At 41.7% G+C, this 15,459-nt stretch overlaps 1 protein-coding gene across 9 annotated transcripts in view; it reads left to right on the forward strand.

Moving 5' to 3' along the window:
- Window positions 1-15,459, forward strand: part of SEC24B (SEC24 homolog B, COPII component) — a 98,767-nt gene that overhangs the window by 72,789 nt on the left and 10,519 nt on the right. For 6 of the 9 annotated variants that reach the window (XM_051820099.3, XM_051820101.3, XM_051820097.3 and 3 more), the window contains 8 exons: window positions 765-877; window positions 5,376-5,494; window positions 5,784-5,839; window positions 6,087-6,293; window positions 8,257-8,380; window positions 8,782-8,940; window positions 12,030-12,203; window positions 12,818-12,928. In XM_051820099.3, coding sequence (XP_051676059.3) covers window positions 765-877; window positions 5,376-5,494; window positions 5,784-5,839; window positions 6,087-6,293; window positions 8,257-8,380; window positions 8,782-8,940; window positions 12,030-12,203; window positions 12,818-12,928 — 1,063 coding nt within the window. Of the gene's footprint in view, window positions 1-764; window positions 878-5,375; window positions 5,495-5,783; window positions 5,840-6,086; window positions 6,294-8,256; window positions 8,381-8,781; window positions 8,941-12,029; window positions 12,204-12,817; window positions 13,697-15,459 lie in introns of all 9 variants that reach the window. The other 3 variants (XR_016212329.1, XR_011378310.2, XR_016212328.1) reach the window with 1 other exon arrangement.

Consider the following 15,459-nt stretch of genomic DNA (forward strand, 5'->3'; position numbering starts at 1 on the left):
AAAACATTTACAGTATCATCGTAAGGACTTTCTTTACATTCAGCACTTACCCTCAGGATTTAGCCACCAATAGTTGACCCAATAGCACGTACTAATGACAGATTGTTGCATTTAAAATTTACTTTAAAAAACTAAAAAATTTTGTTTTTAAGAACTGGCGAAGGTTGTTTATATAGGTAGCTTAGTGTTAAGTAACAGAGAACCATGATTGTTGTTTAAAATTTTATCCAGCACTCTGCCAGGTGTAACTATCTTGTCATATTTAATGCAGCACAAACTTTTATGTAAGCATTTTTTAGGGGCTGGTGCTGTGGCGTAGTAGGTTGGGCCTCTGCCTGCAATAGTTCAAATCCCCACTGCTCCATTCTGATGTAACTCCCTGCTGGTGGCCTGGAAAAGTGGTGGAGGATGGCCTAGGTGTTTGGGCCCCTACACCCATGTCGGAGGCCTTGAGGGAGCTTGTGGCTCCTGGCTTCAGATTGGCCCAGCTCTGGCCATTACGGCTGTTTAGGGAGTGAACCAGCAGATGGAAGACCTCTCTTTGTCTCTCCCTCTCTCTGTTTGTAGCTCTGCTTTTCAAATAAGGAGCTATTTAAAAAAATTTTTTTAAGTAATGTCATTTTATTAGTGCATAAGATTTTACAAAACAGCTGTCATATTTGTGTATTATCTGGTATAATATACTCAAGAGCCGTCTAGTAATAGTGATATAAAAATTCATACATTGCACCTATTGAATATGCCATTACTTTGATTCCTTTCAGCTCCGTCCTCCTCAACCTGCAGTTTACTTGTTTGTTCTAGATGTGTCTCATAATGCAGTGGAAGCTGGATATTTGACAATTTTGTGCCAGTCACTATTAGAAAATCTAGACAAGTAAGAATTTTGTTTTTTACTCATAACATAATGTGTTTGTGTACATATAAATGTGAAATATGTATTACCAGTTTGTGGGATTGGTTTTTGTTTCGTTACATTTTTCTATTAATTGAAAGAATACTTCTATCACAGAGAAAAAAATCTAAGTGTTTAAATTACTATGATTTAATGACTTGGAACCTGAATAAATAAATCAAAAAATTTTTTTGATATTTAGTAAGGAATTTAGATCTTGTCTAACTGTCACTCTGACTTAACTGGCCTGAACATAGGGGCCCAGAAAGCTTGACTTGGCCAGAGTATCAAGAATGGATGAGATTGTTCTCAGAAGACAAAAGGTACAAATGCTGGTGAGGATGTGGAGAAAAGGAACTGATCAGAGCACCCACAAGCAATATGATTTAAGACTGTTGGTGGAAAGGTAAATTAGTATTTGCTTTATGGAGAACAATGTGGTGGTTCCTGGGGAGCACCGCCATATGATCCAGAAATCCCATTGTGGGGCATACATCGGAAGGAAGTGAAGCCAGTCTGTGGAAGACATCTGCACTCCCATATTTATTGTAGTACGACTATTCGTAATAGCCAAGGAATGGAAACAGTCTAAGCATCCATCAACAGATGAATAGAAAAGAAGATGTAGTATGTATACAAAGTGGAATGCATTCAGCTATAAGAAAGGAAATCCTGCCATTTGCAGTATTGTGGATGAATCTGGAGGACATTGTGTTAAGTGAAATGAGGCTGGCATAGAAAGACAACAACCAGGAACTTTAAAAAGTGGATCTCAAAGTAGAGTGTAGAATGGCAGTTACCAGAGGCTCTGGGCTGTGGAGAGATGGTGCTGGGGATATGCTGGTCAAAGGATACAAAATTTGAGTTAGGTAGGAGGAATAAAATAAGTTGGAAGACATACACTGTATTCTTGATGACTATAGTTAATAACAATGTATTCTGTTCTTGAAAAATGCTAAGAGAGTACATTTCAGTTGTTTTTATCACAAAAATGGTAACTGTTAGGTAACACATGTGTTAGTTTCCTAGGTTTAGCCATTCCACTGTATATTTTAAAATATACAGATATCTGTATATTTTAAAATAGTGTGTCATATGTGATGGATATACAGTTTTATCGGTCACTTTAAATATAGAATAAATTAGAAATTTAAAAAATAGTCTAGATGAGAGAACTCTAGCTATACATTATACCTGAGCAAGGAATTTTTTTTTTTCATAAAGCTGGTTTTAACTTCCCTAATGAGAAATGGATAAAGAGAAGGAGAAGCTGATGGTATGCTAAAGATGTTAGGAACCCATATTGTTAATAAGCTGTGGTTTAGAAATAGAAAGAATATAGAAGAGATTTTTGCCTGGATCTACTTCCTGTCTGTGTGACCCTGTGTTAGTCATGGGGAACCCTTCACCTAGTTTAAAATGGAACCTTTGAAATCACTGGAAAATGAAGTTTTTTGTACATTTCTTCTTTTACTCCAGTACCCACGAGCAGCCTGATTTAAGAATGTTGGTCAGGGTGGCTCACTGCTGCTGTGGTTCTTCTGGTTAGAAGTGTCTGGTGAACTTGCGTGATTGCTTTCCCAGGTACTCTGGGTGATTACACAAGGAACTCCCTGTCTTCTTATTTAGCCGGGAGTCCTTGCTCTGTTGAGTGTTCCTGCTACTCATCACAGTCTGCATACCACTGATCTCAGCCAGGAAAGGAAACTGAGAACATTAGGGTGTTCAAGATGTTGAAAATCCAGCTTGGAAGGTTAGCTTTTAGTATTTAGAGTTTTCATCTTTTTATTCTTGGTTGAAGTATTTGTTCTTTAGTTACATATGCTTACTTCAGAAAGGGCTTTAGCACTGAATGACAGTGAAAGAGCACTGAAGAGAAATCTGTTTTTTGGGGTTTTGTTTTTCCTTTTTGATTTTTGTTTTTCAAAAAGATTTATTTGAGAGGCATAGTTACTGGGAGAGAAGAAAGCAGAGGGAGGGGAAGAAGATGAGGGAGGGAGAAAGAGAAAGGGAGAGATATCTCCCATGTGCTGGTTCACTCCCCAGTTGGTTACAAAGGCCAGGATGGGGTCAGGCCAAAGCCAGGAGCCTGGAACTCTATTCAGGTTGCCCATGGGGGAGGCTTTTCTGCAGCAGCTATGCTTATATGGGATGTTGGCATCACGGGGGGCAGCTTAACCCACTGTGCCACAATACCAGCCCCCTGTCTTTGGTCTTTAAACTTCAAGTTTTAATCCCATGCTAGGGTATAGCATTCCTAAAGGTACTATAATACCATGCTGGTTTGTGCAGTGGACAGAGTAAACAACTATTTTACCTCCTTGCTCTAAAAACATACTCAGTGTGTTGTTCTCAGGTAGGAAACTATGAGGATGTATCCCCAGATAGGAATCACTTTGACAAGTTGACTATTTGTAAACTAAATAGGCTATATGAAACCAAGGATAAAATTGGAAAGGGAAAATAGGTTTTAAACATACTTATAGGAGCCAATACTGTGGCGTAGTGGGTAAAGCCACCTGCCTGCAGTGCCAGCATCCCATTGGGATGCCGGTTCAAGTCCCAGCTGCTCCACTTCATATCCAGTTCTCTGCTATGGCCTGGGAAAGCAGTAGAAGATGGCCCGGGGCAGGTGCTGTGGCACAGTGGGTTAACGCCCTGGCCTGAAGCGCCAGCATCTCATATGGGTGCCGGTTCGAGACCTGGCTGCTCCACTTCCCATCCAGCTCTCTGCTGTGGCCTGGGAAAACAGGAGACCTAGAAGAAGCTCCTGGCTCCTGTCTTCATATCAGTGCAGCTCTGGGCTTGCGGCCAAAGGGGGAGTGAACCATCGAATGGAAGACCTCTCTCTCTCTCTGCCTCTCCTCTCTCTGTGTAACTCTGACTTTCAGATAACTAAATAGATCTTTAAAAAAACCCATACTTTATTAAAGTAGAAAATAGAAGCATAAGAAAGTTAATAAAAAGTATATAGGTATAGGATAGTAACAGTTTGGAAAGGGCTGTGGAACTATTAAGAAGAGTTTGATGCTGGAGCAGTTTCAGTTCAACTCTTGTGTCTTTTAAGTAGATCGGTAGGCTCCACGCCAGTCAGCAACACATGAGCCTGATACTCAGTATCCTCAGAAATGCACTTTCTATTTTGGCATCTTGTACTATTAGAAATACTTTAAAGACATTACTTCAAAATACTATTTTTATAAGATGAGGAAAATGTGGCAGGCAATTAAAGGAATTTTTTTTTTTTTTTTTTTTTTTTTGACAGGCAGAGTGGATAGTGAGAGAGAGCCAGAGAGAAAGGTCTTCCTTTGCCGTTGGTTCACCCTCCAATGGCCGCCACATGGCACTGATCCGAAGGCAGGAGCTAGGTGCTTCTCCTGGTCTCCCATGGGGTGCAGGGCCCAAGGACTTGGGCCATCCTCCACTGCCCTCCCAGGCCACAGCAGAGAGCTGGCCTGGAAGAGGGGCAACCGGGACAGAATCCGGGGCCCCGACCAGGACTAGAACCCCGTGTGCTGGCGCTGCAAGGTGGAGGATTAGCCTATTGAGCCGTGGTGCTGGCCAGGAATTTGTTATTTTATACTCAGGCATTGACTTTCGAAAAGTGAATGCTAATAGAATAATATTTCAAAATTGACAAATGCTTCATGTATGTGCTTTTTTGTTGAAAGTGTTGCACATTTGCCAGCTGGTGTTGTGGTACAGCTTAAGTGTTGTGGTACAGGTTAAGGTGCTGTTTGCTATCTGAGTGCTGACTAAAGCCTCACTGCTCCCTTTCAATCCATCTCCAACACAAGAAGGCCCAAATGCTTGGGTCCCTGCCAGCCAGTAAGACCAGGAAGGAGTTCCTGGCTCCTCACTTCAGTTTAACCAGACATGGCTGTTGTGGCCATTTTGGGGGAGTGGACCAGGGGATGCAGGGTTGGTTGATCTCTGTCTGTCTGTCTGTCTCTCTCTCTCTGAGTGTGTCTCTCTCTCTCCTCTCCCTCTCTCGGTCTTTCAGATAAGTAAATAAATCTTTAAAACAATAAAGTTTGATTTGCATTATGTTTAATCTTCTTGTGAAGTGCTATTTTGTCATTGTGTCCTTAAGATTGCTTAAATAAGACATACTTGTGATATTATAACTGAAAATATGAGTAAGTTTTCACTTAAAAAGAGAGTTTCAAAGCAAAGTTAGGGAGAATAATGGCTTTTTAAAATAATTTTTGTTGCTGGTTATTGTTTATTATTATTTCATTACTGATATAGTTCAGTTTTCTTAAGTATGGCGGCAAAGTATGTCATTAATTCACCTGCAAATAGAATGTTTCATGCATGCTCTTTACTGATACTTATTGGTTTAGATAGGAATAATTTTTCTGCCCCCTCTAAAAAGTAACAAGCCAGTCATCCTTAGACCCAATTTATTATTTCATTATTTTTTAAATAAAATTATTACTGAACACTTTGAATTTAAAATGGTCAATTTTAACTTTAGGCTTCCTGGTGATTCACGCACAAGAATAGGATTCGTGACCTTTGACAGTACTATTCATTTCTACAATTTACAAGAAGGATTATCTCAGCCTCAGATGTTGATTGTATCTGATATAGATGGTAAGCAGTCAACAAAATAAAGATGTTTCTGATTACAGCCATCAGAAAATGGCCACTGTGTTTTATAATACAGCTCACTTTATACTACAAGGATCATTTCATGTGCTTTCGTATTTGTTTTAAAATAATTGTTTTCTTGCAGATACTTAATTCTGTGATGTTCATGCCTATGTATATTTAATAAGATAGTATTATAGTAAGCATTCATATATATGACCTGATAAAACTTTCCTAATTTATTTTTTCTTTTGATTTGATTTGTTAATTAAAATATATTTTTCCCTTGTAGATGTTTTTCTACCTACACCAGATAGTTTACTTGTCAATCTATACGAAAGTAAAGAGGTAAGATTGAATAATTTTGTTAAAATGTCAAAATGTTTGTTTTTCAACTGTGCACTAAGTGTTAACATCAGTTTACTTGATATATTAGTATTGTTAAACAATAGTTAACATACATAGCTTATGAATTGACTCCTCAGTTTATACCTCCCATAAATGCAGTGATATCCATACCATAGTCTGGATTGTTTTAGGGAAGATGATTTCATTGCCTTCTCAATAATTCCATTTTTAATCTTTGTTTTCTCAGCTTATAAGAGACTTACTGAATGCATTACCAAATATGTTCACCAATACAAGAGAAACACACAGTGCTCTTGGTCCTGCACTGCAGGCTGCCTTTAAATTAATGTCTCCAACAGGGGGCCGTGTGTCTGTATTTCAGACACAGTTACCTTCCTTGGGTGCAGGACTTCTGCAGTCCAGAGAAGATCCTAATCAGAGATCAAGTACAAAGGTATTTTATATTTAGTTTCCTGCCATATTTAAGATTGTGTTTTCTGCCTTTATAAGCCATGTAATATGTATTCCCTCTGCCTTTCTCCTTCATTAATAATAATAAAAAGGCTAATTAAAAGAGTTTAAGTTGGGGCATACATTATGATGTGTGGGTAGCAGGTTAAGCTACCACTTGGAAAGCCCACATTGGAGTGCCTGGCATCAGTCCTGCCTCCAGTTCCTATCCAGCTTCCTACTAATACACACCCTGGAAGGCAGCAGGTGGTGGCTCGAGCACTTGGATTCCTACCAACCTCATGGGAGACCCAGAGGGAGCTGCTGGTTCCTAGCTTTGTCTTGGCCTAGCCTGGTCTGTTGAGGGTATTTGGGAAGTAAATCAGGGGATGGAAGATTTCTCTCTCTGTCTCTCCCTTTCTCTCTTTGTCACTCTACTTTAAAAGAAATAAATATAAGTAAACCGAAAAGAAAAAATAGAGAAGTTTTTAAAAATAGAAAGCTTAACTCATTTGTTTTTAAGTTGCAGTGTGTCATTTTTATCACTTTGCAAGTCATAGAAATGTGACCATTACAAAAAGGTTTTGAACTCCATGTATAGACCATGTAGTTTCTCATAATACATATTTCCAGGAGTTGGCCCTTTGGCACAGTGTGTTTAGCTGCTGCTAGGGACAGCTGCATCACATGTCAGAATTCTGGTTCGAGTCCTGTCTACTCCACTTCCAGTTGAGCTTTCTGCTAATGCAGCAAGGAAGCAGTGGATAATGGCTCATGTACTTGAGTCCCTGGCACTCATATAGGACACCTGGATAGAGTTCCTGGCTCCTGGCATCATCCCCTCCCTTCTGGTCCCCCCCGCCCCACCGCTGTTGCAAGCATTTGGAGAATGATTCAGTGGAATGAAGATCTCTACTCTGCTTTTCAAATGAATAAATATATTTTTAAAGATTTATTTTATTTATTTGAAAGAGAGCAAGAGATCTTAACATCCAATGGGGGGCTGGCGCAGTGGCGAACTAGGTTAATCCTCTGCCTGCAGCACCGGCATCCCATATGGGCACTGGTTCTAGTCTCGGTTGCTCCTCTTCCAGTCCAGCTCTGCTGTGGCCTGGGATAGCAGTAGAAGATGGCCCAAGTGCTTGGGCCCCTGCACTCGCATGGGAGACCAGGAAGAAGCACCTGGCTCCTGGCTTCGGATTGGCACAGCACCGGCTGTTGCAGCCATTTTGGGAGTGAACCAACAGAAGGAAGACCTTTCTCTCTGTCTCTCTCTCTCACTGTCTGTAACTCTGTCAAATAAATAAATAAAATCTTTAAAAAAACAAGCAAACAAAAAACATCCAATGGTTCACTCCCCAGATGGCCACAGTAGTTGGGGCTTTCTCTCAGTAAATGTGAAAGTATTCAATTTAATTGAATCAGTCCTAGCTACTCAGCTTCCAATCTAGCTTCTTCTTGGTATACATCCTGGTAAATGGCAGATGATGGCTTGGGTACTCAGGTTCCTGCCACCTATGTGGGAGTCCCAGATGGAGTTCTAAGCTCCGGGCTTCAGCCTGGTCCAGCCCTGGCTGTTGGCGGGCATTTGGGAGGTGAACCAGCAGCTGGAAGATCTCATTCTCTCTCTCTCTCTACTTGAAAGAGAGAGAGAGAGGGAGGGAGAGAGGTTTTCCATCCACTGGTGTACTCTGCAAGGCTGAGCCAGGCCACAGCTAGGAGCCAGAAGCTTCACCCAGGTCTCCCATGTGGGTGGCAGGGGCCCCAGCACTTGGGCCATCTTCTGCTGCTTTTCCCAGGCCAAAAGCAGGGAACTGGATCAGAAGTGTTCGAACAGCCGGGACACAAAATGGTACCCAAACCTGCTATACTGTGATGCTGGCCCCTAAAAAAATTTTTTAGAGAGACATAAAAAGGTGTGTATAACTTAAGGTTTCTAGCTCTTATTTTATGTTCTTTTGACTTAGGTGGTACAACATCTTGGTCCCGCAACTGATTTTTATAAGAAACTCGCTTTAGATTGCTCAGGACAGCAAACTGCAGTGGATTTGTTCCTTCTAAGTTCACAGTATTCAGATCTTGCTTCTCTAGGTAAGGAGATACTGTGTTTATTTGCTTACATAGACATTTTTGGTACATGATTAAATTCCTCAGCATTCTCGGTATTTTGGGGAGAAAAGTATATAAATGAGATAGATGATATCTATGAAAATTATTAGTAAACTTTTAATACACTATGAAATGTAAAATGCCGTCAGCATTTTATCTATATAGCATGATTCCCTTACCCTTCTGCTCAACAATAAACTGTGTAGTGTATAATTTATTTTACAAATGTTTCTGTTTGTTTCAGATTTGTATGTTTTTCTTTTGACAGCTTAGGTTTGCTCATTGTGGTTTAGGTTTCTTCATAATATACAATCTGTAGTGCTGTTGGACAAGCAGAATATTATTGCTTCTGTAGCTGATACTTTTTAAATTTCTCTCTAAAGCTTGTATGTCCAAGTATTCTGCGGGGTGCATCTATTATTATCCATCTTTCCATTGTATTCACAATCCTTCACAAGCAGAAAAGTTACAAAAAGATCTAAAACGGTATCTCACAAGAAAAATTGGATTTGAAGCTGTTATGAGAATAAGGTGTACGAAAGGTATGACATGGTTACAATTATATTTTATGTTACATACTTGTATCAAAATTAATGAACATTCTTACTGTCACTACTTAGGATGATGACTGTTACCATAGAAGACTTTGACCCATTCTTTGTTTATTATATAGTTATAGCCATTCTTTTTTTTGTTTTGTTTTTTTGACAGGCAGAGTTAGACAGTAAGAGAGAGAGACAGAGAGAAAGGTCTTCCTTTTTCTGTTGCTTCACTCTCCAAGTGGCCGCTACAGCCGGTGCACTGCCCCGATCCGAAGCCAGGAGCCAGGTACTTCTCCTGGTCTCCCATGTGGGTGCAGGGCCCAAGCACTTGGGCCATCCTCCACTGCCTTCCCGGGCCACAGCAGAGAGCTGGACTGGAAGAGGAGCAACCGGGACAGAATCCGGCGCCCCCACTGGGACTAGAACTCAGGATGCTGGCGCCACAGGTGGAAGATTAGTCAAGTGAGCCGTGGCGCCATATAGCCATTCTTTATTTATAATAAAGTTACTGAAAGATCATTAGCTGTTTAAAAAAAAAATTAAAGAGAGAGAATCACATTCACTGATGTTCTCCAAAATGCTGAAGCATGGAACTCAGTCTGGGTCTCCCACGTGGTCACAGGGACCCAAACAGTCAAGCTGTCACCTGCCACCTCAACAGCCTGAGCTCCAGAAGGAAACCAGCATTGGAAGCAGAGCCATGGCCAGAACCCAGGCACACTGATACGGCACCTAGGTAGCTCAGCTGCTGTGCCAAATACCCACCCATCCCCATTTCCTGTGTTATTTATTTATTTTTTTTAATAACCTAAATAAGTGGACGAAAATAATGTTTTGGCTTATTCTCAAACGTAAGTTAAAGCCCAAAATGATTTGAGAAGGAGAATTAGGGATTGTCCAATTAAGGATGTTTGCCTTGCCTTCATAATAGTTTTTTGTTTGTTTGTTTGTTTGTTTGTTTTTGACAGGCAGAGTTAGACAGTGAGAGAGAGAGAGTGAGAAATGTCTTCCTTCCTTCCGTTGGTTCACCCCCCAAATGGCTTCTCCTGGTCTCCCATGCGGGTACAGGTCCCAAGTACTTGGGCCATCCTCCACTGCACTCCTGGGCCACAGCAGAGAGCTGGACTGGAAGAGGAGCAACCGGGACAGAATCCGGCACCCCAACCGGGACTAGAACCTGGGGTGCCAGCGCCATAGGTGGAGGATTAGCCTAGTGAGCCTGGGCGCCCGCCTGCCTTCATGATAGTTTAATTTATATTTCCTTGGTTTTATTTGAATGTTTGCTGTAGGGATTCTGGCCCCTTATTTTAAATCTAAGAAGAGTTGTACAGTAATCCTCATTTGTTTAATTTTGTGCCTGTTTAGGTCAGTGTCTGATTTCAAATCATAAAGCAGAAAATGTTAATAAAATTAGTTATCAGTACTAGATAAATATGTAGTCTTCCTTCTTTATAATCTCCATTGGTTATTTTAATTAGTATTTTTTAAAAGATTTATTTATTTATTTGAAAGTCAGAGTTACACAGAGAGAGGAGAGGCAGAGAGAGTCTTCCATCCAATTGTTCACTCCCCATTTGGCCACAACGGCCGGAGCTGTGCCGATCCGAAGCCAGGAGCCAGGAGCTTCTTCCTGGTCTCCCACGCAGGTGCAGGGGCCCAGGGACTTGGGCCATCTTCTATTGCTTTTTCCCAGGCTGTGGCAGAGAGCTGGCTTGGATGTGGAGCAGCTGGGGCTTGAACTGGTGCCCATATGGGATGCCGGCGCTTCAGGCCAGGGCGTTAACCCACTGCGCCACTGCGACGGCCCCTTAATTAGTATTTTGGAACCTTCTGCCTATACTCTAACTTTACTCTCCTGAGATTCTTTTGATTCAAAGTGAGAAGCATCTTTGACTTTAAAAAGTAAATTTAGGAGCCAGTGTTGCGGCGTAGCAAACCTAGCTGCTGCTCGTGAGGCCGGCGTTCTGTCTCGCAGTGCTGGTTTGAGTCATGACCGCTCTGCTTCCTCTTCAGCTCTCTGCTAATGCTCCTGAGAAAGCAGCAGAAGGTGGCCCAAGTACTTAGGCCCCTGCCACTCATGTGAGAAACCCAGATGGAGTTCTAGGCTCCTGACTTTGCCCTGGCCCAGCCCTAACTATTGCAGCCATTTGGGAAATGAACCAGCAGATAGAAGATCTCTGTCTGACTCTGTCCTCTCTCTCTCTCTCTCTCTCTCTCTCTCTCTCTCTCTATATATATATATATATATATATGTGTGTGTGTGTGTGTGTGTGTGTGTGTATTTGACTCTCCCTTTCAAATAAATAAATCTTTTTTAAAAAAAAATCTTCAGGGGCTGGTGTTTGGTGCCGTGGTTAAGATGCCACTTGGGTTGCTAACATCACGTATTGGAATTCCTGGGTTGAATTCCAGCTCCACTTCTTCTTCTTTTTTTTTTTTTTTTTACAGGCAGAGTGGACAGTGAGAGAGAGAGAGAGAGATACAGAGAGAAAGGTCTTTCTTTGCCGTTGGTTCACCCTCCAATGGCCGCCGCAGCTGGTGCGCTGTGGCCGGCGCACCGTGCTGATCTGAAGCCAGGAGCCAGGTGCTTCTCCTGGTCTCCCATGTGGGTGCAGGGCCTAAGGACTTGGGCCATCCTTCACTGCACTCCCTGGCCATAGCAGAGAGCTGGCCTGGAAGAGGGGCAACCGGGACAGAATCCGGCGCCCCGACCGGGACTAGAACCTGGTGTGCCGGCCCCGCAGGCAGAGGATTAGCCTATTGAGCCACGGCGCCGGCCCCAGCTCCACTTCTGATTCTGGCTTCCTGCTGATTTACACTATGGGAGGCAGCAGATCATGGCTCAGGTATTTTGATCCCTGCCACCCATATGGGCTACCAGATTTGAATTCTGGGTTTCTGGCTTCTGCTTCGCCCAACCCTGGCCATTGCAGGCATATGGGGATTGAACCAGCAGGTGGAAGATCTGTTTCTGTCTCTATCTCTGCCTTTCAACTGAAATGAAACTAATAATTTTTTTTAAAAAAGTAACTTTAGCTTAGGTGAAAATATTGTTACTTCGTCTTTCATATTGAACTTTCTCCTCCTAGGTCTTTCAATGCACACTTTTCATGGAAACTTCTTTGTCCGATCCACTGACTTGTTATCCCTTGCCAACATCAATCCTGATGCTGGGTTTGCAGTGCAGTTGTCAATTGAAGAAAGTTTGACAGATACTTCCTTAGTGTGCTTTCAAACAGCCCTATTGTATACATCAAGCAAAGGTAATGTTAACAGAAATGAAATATAGCCTACACAGGAATAGACACACACTCTTTCGTGTGTGGAAAGAAAACGAATGCACAGTACCAAGTAATGGCATTTGTATTCATCAAAAATAAGTTCTGTTAGTTTCTTCTGTCCTTTCTTAATGCTCACTTTTGAGTCTTTAGTAATATACTTTTTTTCATTTGTAGAAGACTTGTACTCTCTAGGATCAGTTATTTCTGGTTGAAACTTGTGGTAAATCCAGCTGTGCCATCCTTTGCAATATTTCTTGCTCCCTATAAAATAGAAAACTATAGCAATTCAGGTCTTCATCTACTATTTGACAGTCTAAAATGTCTATTGGGTATAATTTACTATGAAATTAAAATAAAAAGTAGAACCTAATGCCCAGCTAGAGATGAAATACAGTATAAATTCATCATGTGTCTTCAGATATGGAGAGTGTTCCTTTTTCCTTAAAACATGTTAGTTGTAAACTTTTTTACATTTCAAAATCCTGTGGGTGATCTCATCTAGTCAGAATAACTTGAGTAAAATTTTGATCTGTTCTTTTTGTCCCTTTCTTAGTTTAATATATTATGCAATGACATCTGTTCATCATTTTGTTTAGGTGAGCGGAGAATTAGAGTGCATACGCTTTGTTTGCCAGTGGTAAGTTCACTAGCAGATGTATATGCAGGAGTGGATGTTCAAGCTGCCATCTGCCTTCTAGCAAATATGGGTGAGTAAAACGTAAAGGAACAGGTGAAATAAATTTTTCTGTCCTAAAAACTGAAACACAGCTGATTTTTTCATCCTATAAACTCCTTATTTAAAAAGTATGTTTTACATTTTCCTTTTAATGTTATGAATTAAGCTGTTCTCTCTTTTTTTTTTTTTTAAATTTTATTTATTTATTTGAGAGGCCAAGTTACAGAGAAGTCTTCCATCCACTGGTTCGATTCCCAAATGGCTGCAACTGCTGGAGTTGGGTCGAGCTGAAGCCAGGAGCCAGGAGCTTCTTTCTGGTCTCCCACATGGATGCAGGGGCCCAAGCACGTGGACCATCTTCCATTTATTTCCCAGGCCGTTAGCAGGGAGCTGGATGGGAAGTGGGACAGCCAAGACTAGAAACAGTGCCCCTGTGGGTTGCCAGTGCTACAGGCCAAGGCTGAGCCCACAATGCCACGGCACCAGCCCCCTAAACTGTTCTTATATTTTATGTTCATTCTTAATGTAAAAATCTTTTAGGGGATTCAGAATAATTGAAAACTGGTGAAAACCTGATGGACTCAACTAATGAGAGTATTTTTTAGCCATAGAATGGAATACTCAGCAATGAAAAGAAATGAACCAGGAAGAGCATTTGATATTGTGGTTTAGATGCCTGCATCCCACATTGGAATACCTGGCTCCAGTTTCTGACTCTGCCTGCCTGCTAATACAGATGCTGGGAGGCAGCAGTAATGGACTAAGTCATTGCGTACCTGCCACTTATGTGGAAGACTCAGTGAGTTTCTGGCTCCTGCTTGGGCCCTGGCCCACCCTGTCTGTTGTGTGCATTTGCAGAGTAAATCAGCATATGGGAGCTCTTTGTCTCTGTTTTTCGCCTGTTAGTAATACATTTATTTATTTAATTTGAAGACTAAGTTATTAATTCATTATTAGATTTATTTATTTGAAGGGGAGAGTGACAGAGGCAGAGAGACTGAGCAGGAGATCATCCATCTGCTGTTTTACTTCCCAAATGGCCGCCACAGCCAGGACTGGTCTGTACTGAAGGCGGGAGCCCAAAGCTACTTCCAGATCTGCCACATGGGTAGTAGGAGTCCAAGTACCTGGGTCATCTGCTACTGCTTTCTTTCCCAGGCACATTAGTAGGTAGCTGGAGGGAAGCAGAGCAGTCAGGACTGAAACCAGCACTCCAGGATCGGACGTTGGCATTGTAGGCAGCAGCTTAGCTTGTTGTGCCACAGTGCCAGCCCCTCAAGCAATATTTTTATTTTTATTTTTATTTTTATTTTTATTTTTTTTTTGACAGGCAGAGTTAGACAGTGAGAGAGAGAGAGAGAGAAAGGTCTTCCTTCTGTTGGTTCACCCCCCAAATGGCTGCTACGGCCAGCGTGCTGCGACGAACCAAAGCCAGGAGCCAGGTGCTTCCTCCTGGCCTCCCATGCAGGTGCAGGGCGCAACCACCTGGGCCATCCTCCACTGCCTTCCCGGGCCACAGCAGAGATCTGGACTGGAAGAGGAGCAACCGGGACAGAATCCGGTGCCCCGACCGGGACTAGAACCCGGAGTGCCAGCACCGTAGCAGGCGGAGGATTAGCCAAGTGAGCCGCGGCGCCCGCCTCAAGCAATATTTTTTAAAACAAGAATGAGCTATCAATATCTAAACATGGATGACTCTCAAAGGCATTGTGCTAAGTGTAAAGAAGCAGTACTCTCCAAGGACTATGTATATATGATACCATTTATCTAACATTCAGGAAACGAGAAGATTGGACGGAGACTATGTTAGTGATTTCCAGGGTTGGGGACATGGGGAGGGTTTTGCTGTGAAGAGGCACTACAGAGGGATATTTTTTGGGTGATGAAACTGTTGTGTATCTTGATGGTAGTGATTACATGGCTATGCATTTTACGTGTAAGCACCATGGAACTATAGTCAAAAAAGTGTCACTATATGCAAGATAAAAAGGTCCTTTGGAAAGTTAATACTTAACAACACTGAGTGTTTTTGTTTTTAATGAATTTACCTTATATATGAATTTAGACATGAACGAAATAAAATTTTTTCCCAAGCAGTCCTGGAGAAAAACAGCAATTAAATCTAGATTTTGAATTATACCATAACTGATTATTTTAGTACTGGATTTTTATATAGATTGTCTCTGTTTTAATAAGAGGTTCTTAGAGAAAAATAATTTTCCCATTGATACCTATTTCTTCAGTGACTGCATGAAAACCTGTGTTGTTCAGTTTGCTCTTTTTTTGTTTTTAATTGTTTTTGATTTCTTTGAATGGCCGAGGAACAGATGGAGAGGGAGAGGCAGAGAAAGAGATGCTCCATCCACTTAATCACGCTTTAAATGGCTGCAAAAGCCAGGTGTGGGCCAGGTGGAAACCAGAAGCCAGAACTCCATCCTGGTCTCCTATGTGGTTGGCAGAGGCCCAAATACTTGGGTCATCTTCCTGTGTTTTTCGAGGCACATAGGCAGGAAGCTAGATCAGAAGTGGAAAATCCAGGACTTGAACTGGCACTTTGATATA

Source organism: Oryctolagus cuniculus, chromosome 8 (assembly GCF_051225735.1).
Source record: "Oryctolagus cuniculus isolate XC-2025 breed Fujian yellow rabbit chromosome 8, ASM5122573v1, whole genome shotgun sequence".
NCBI classification, from domain to species: Eukaryota; Metazoa; Chordata; class Mammalia; order Lagomorpha; family Leporidae; genus Oryctolagus; species Oryctolagus cuniculus.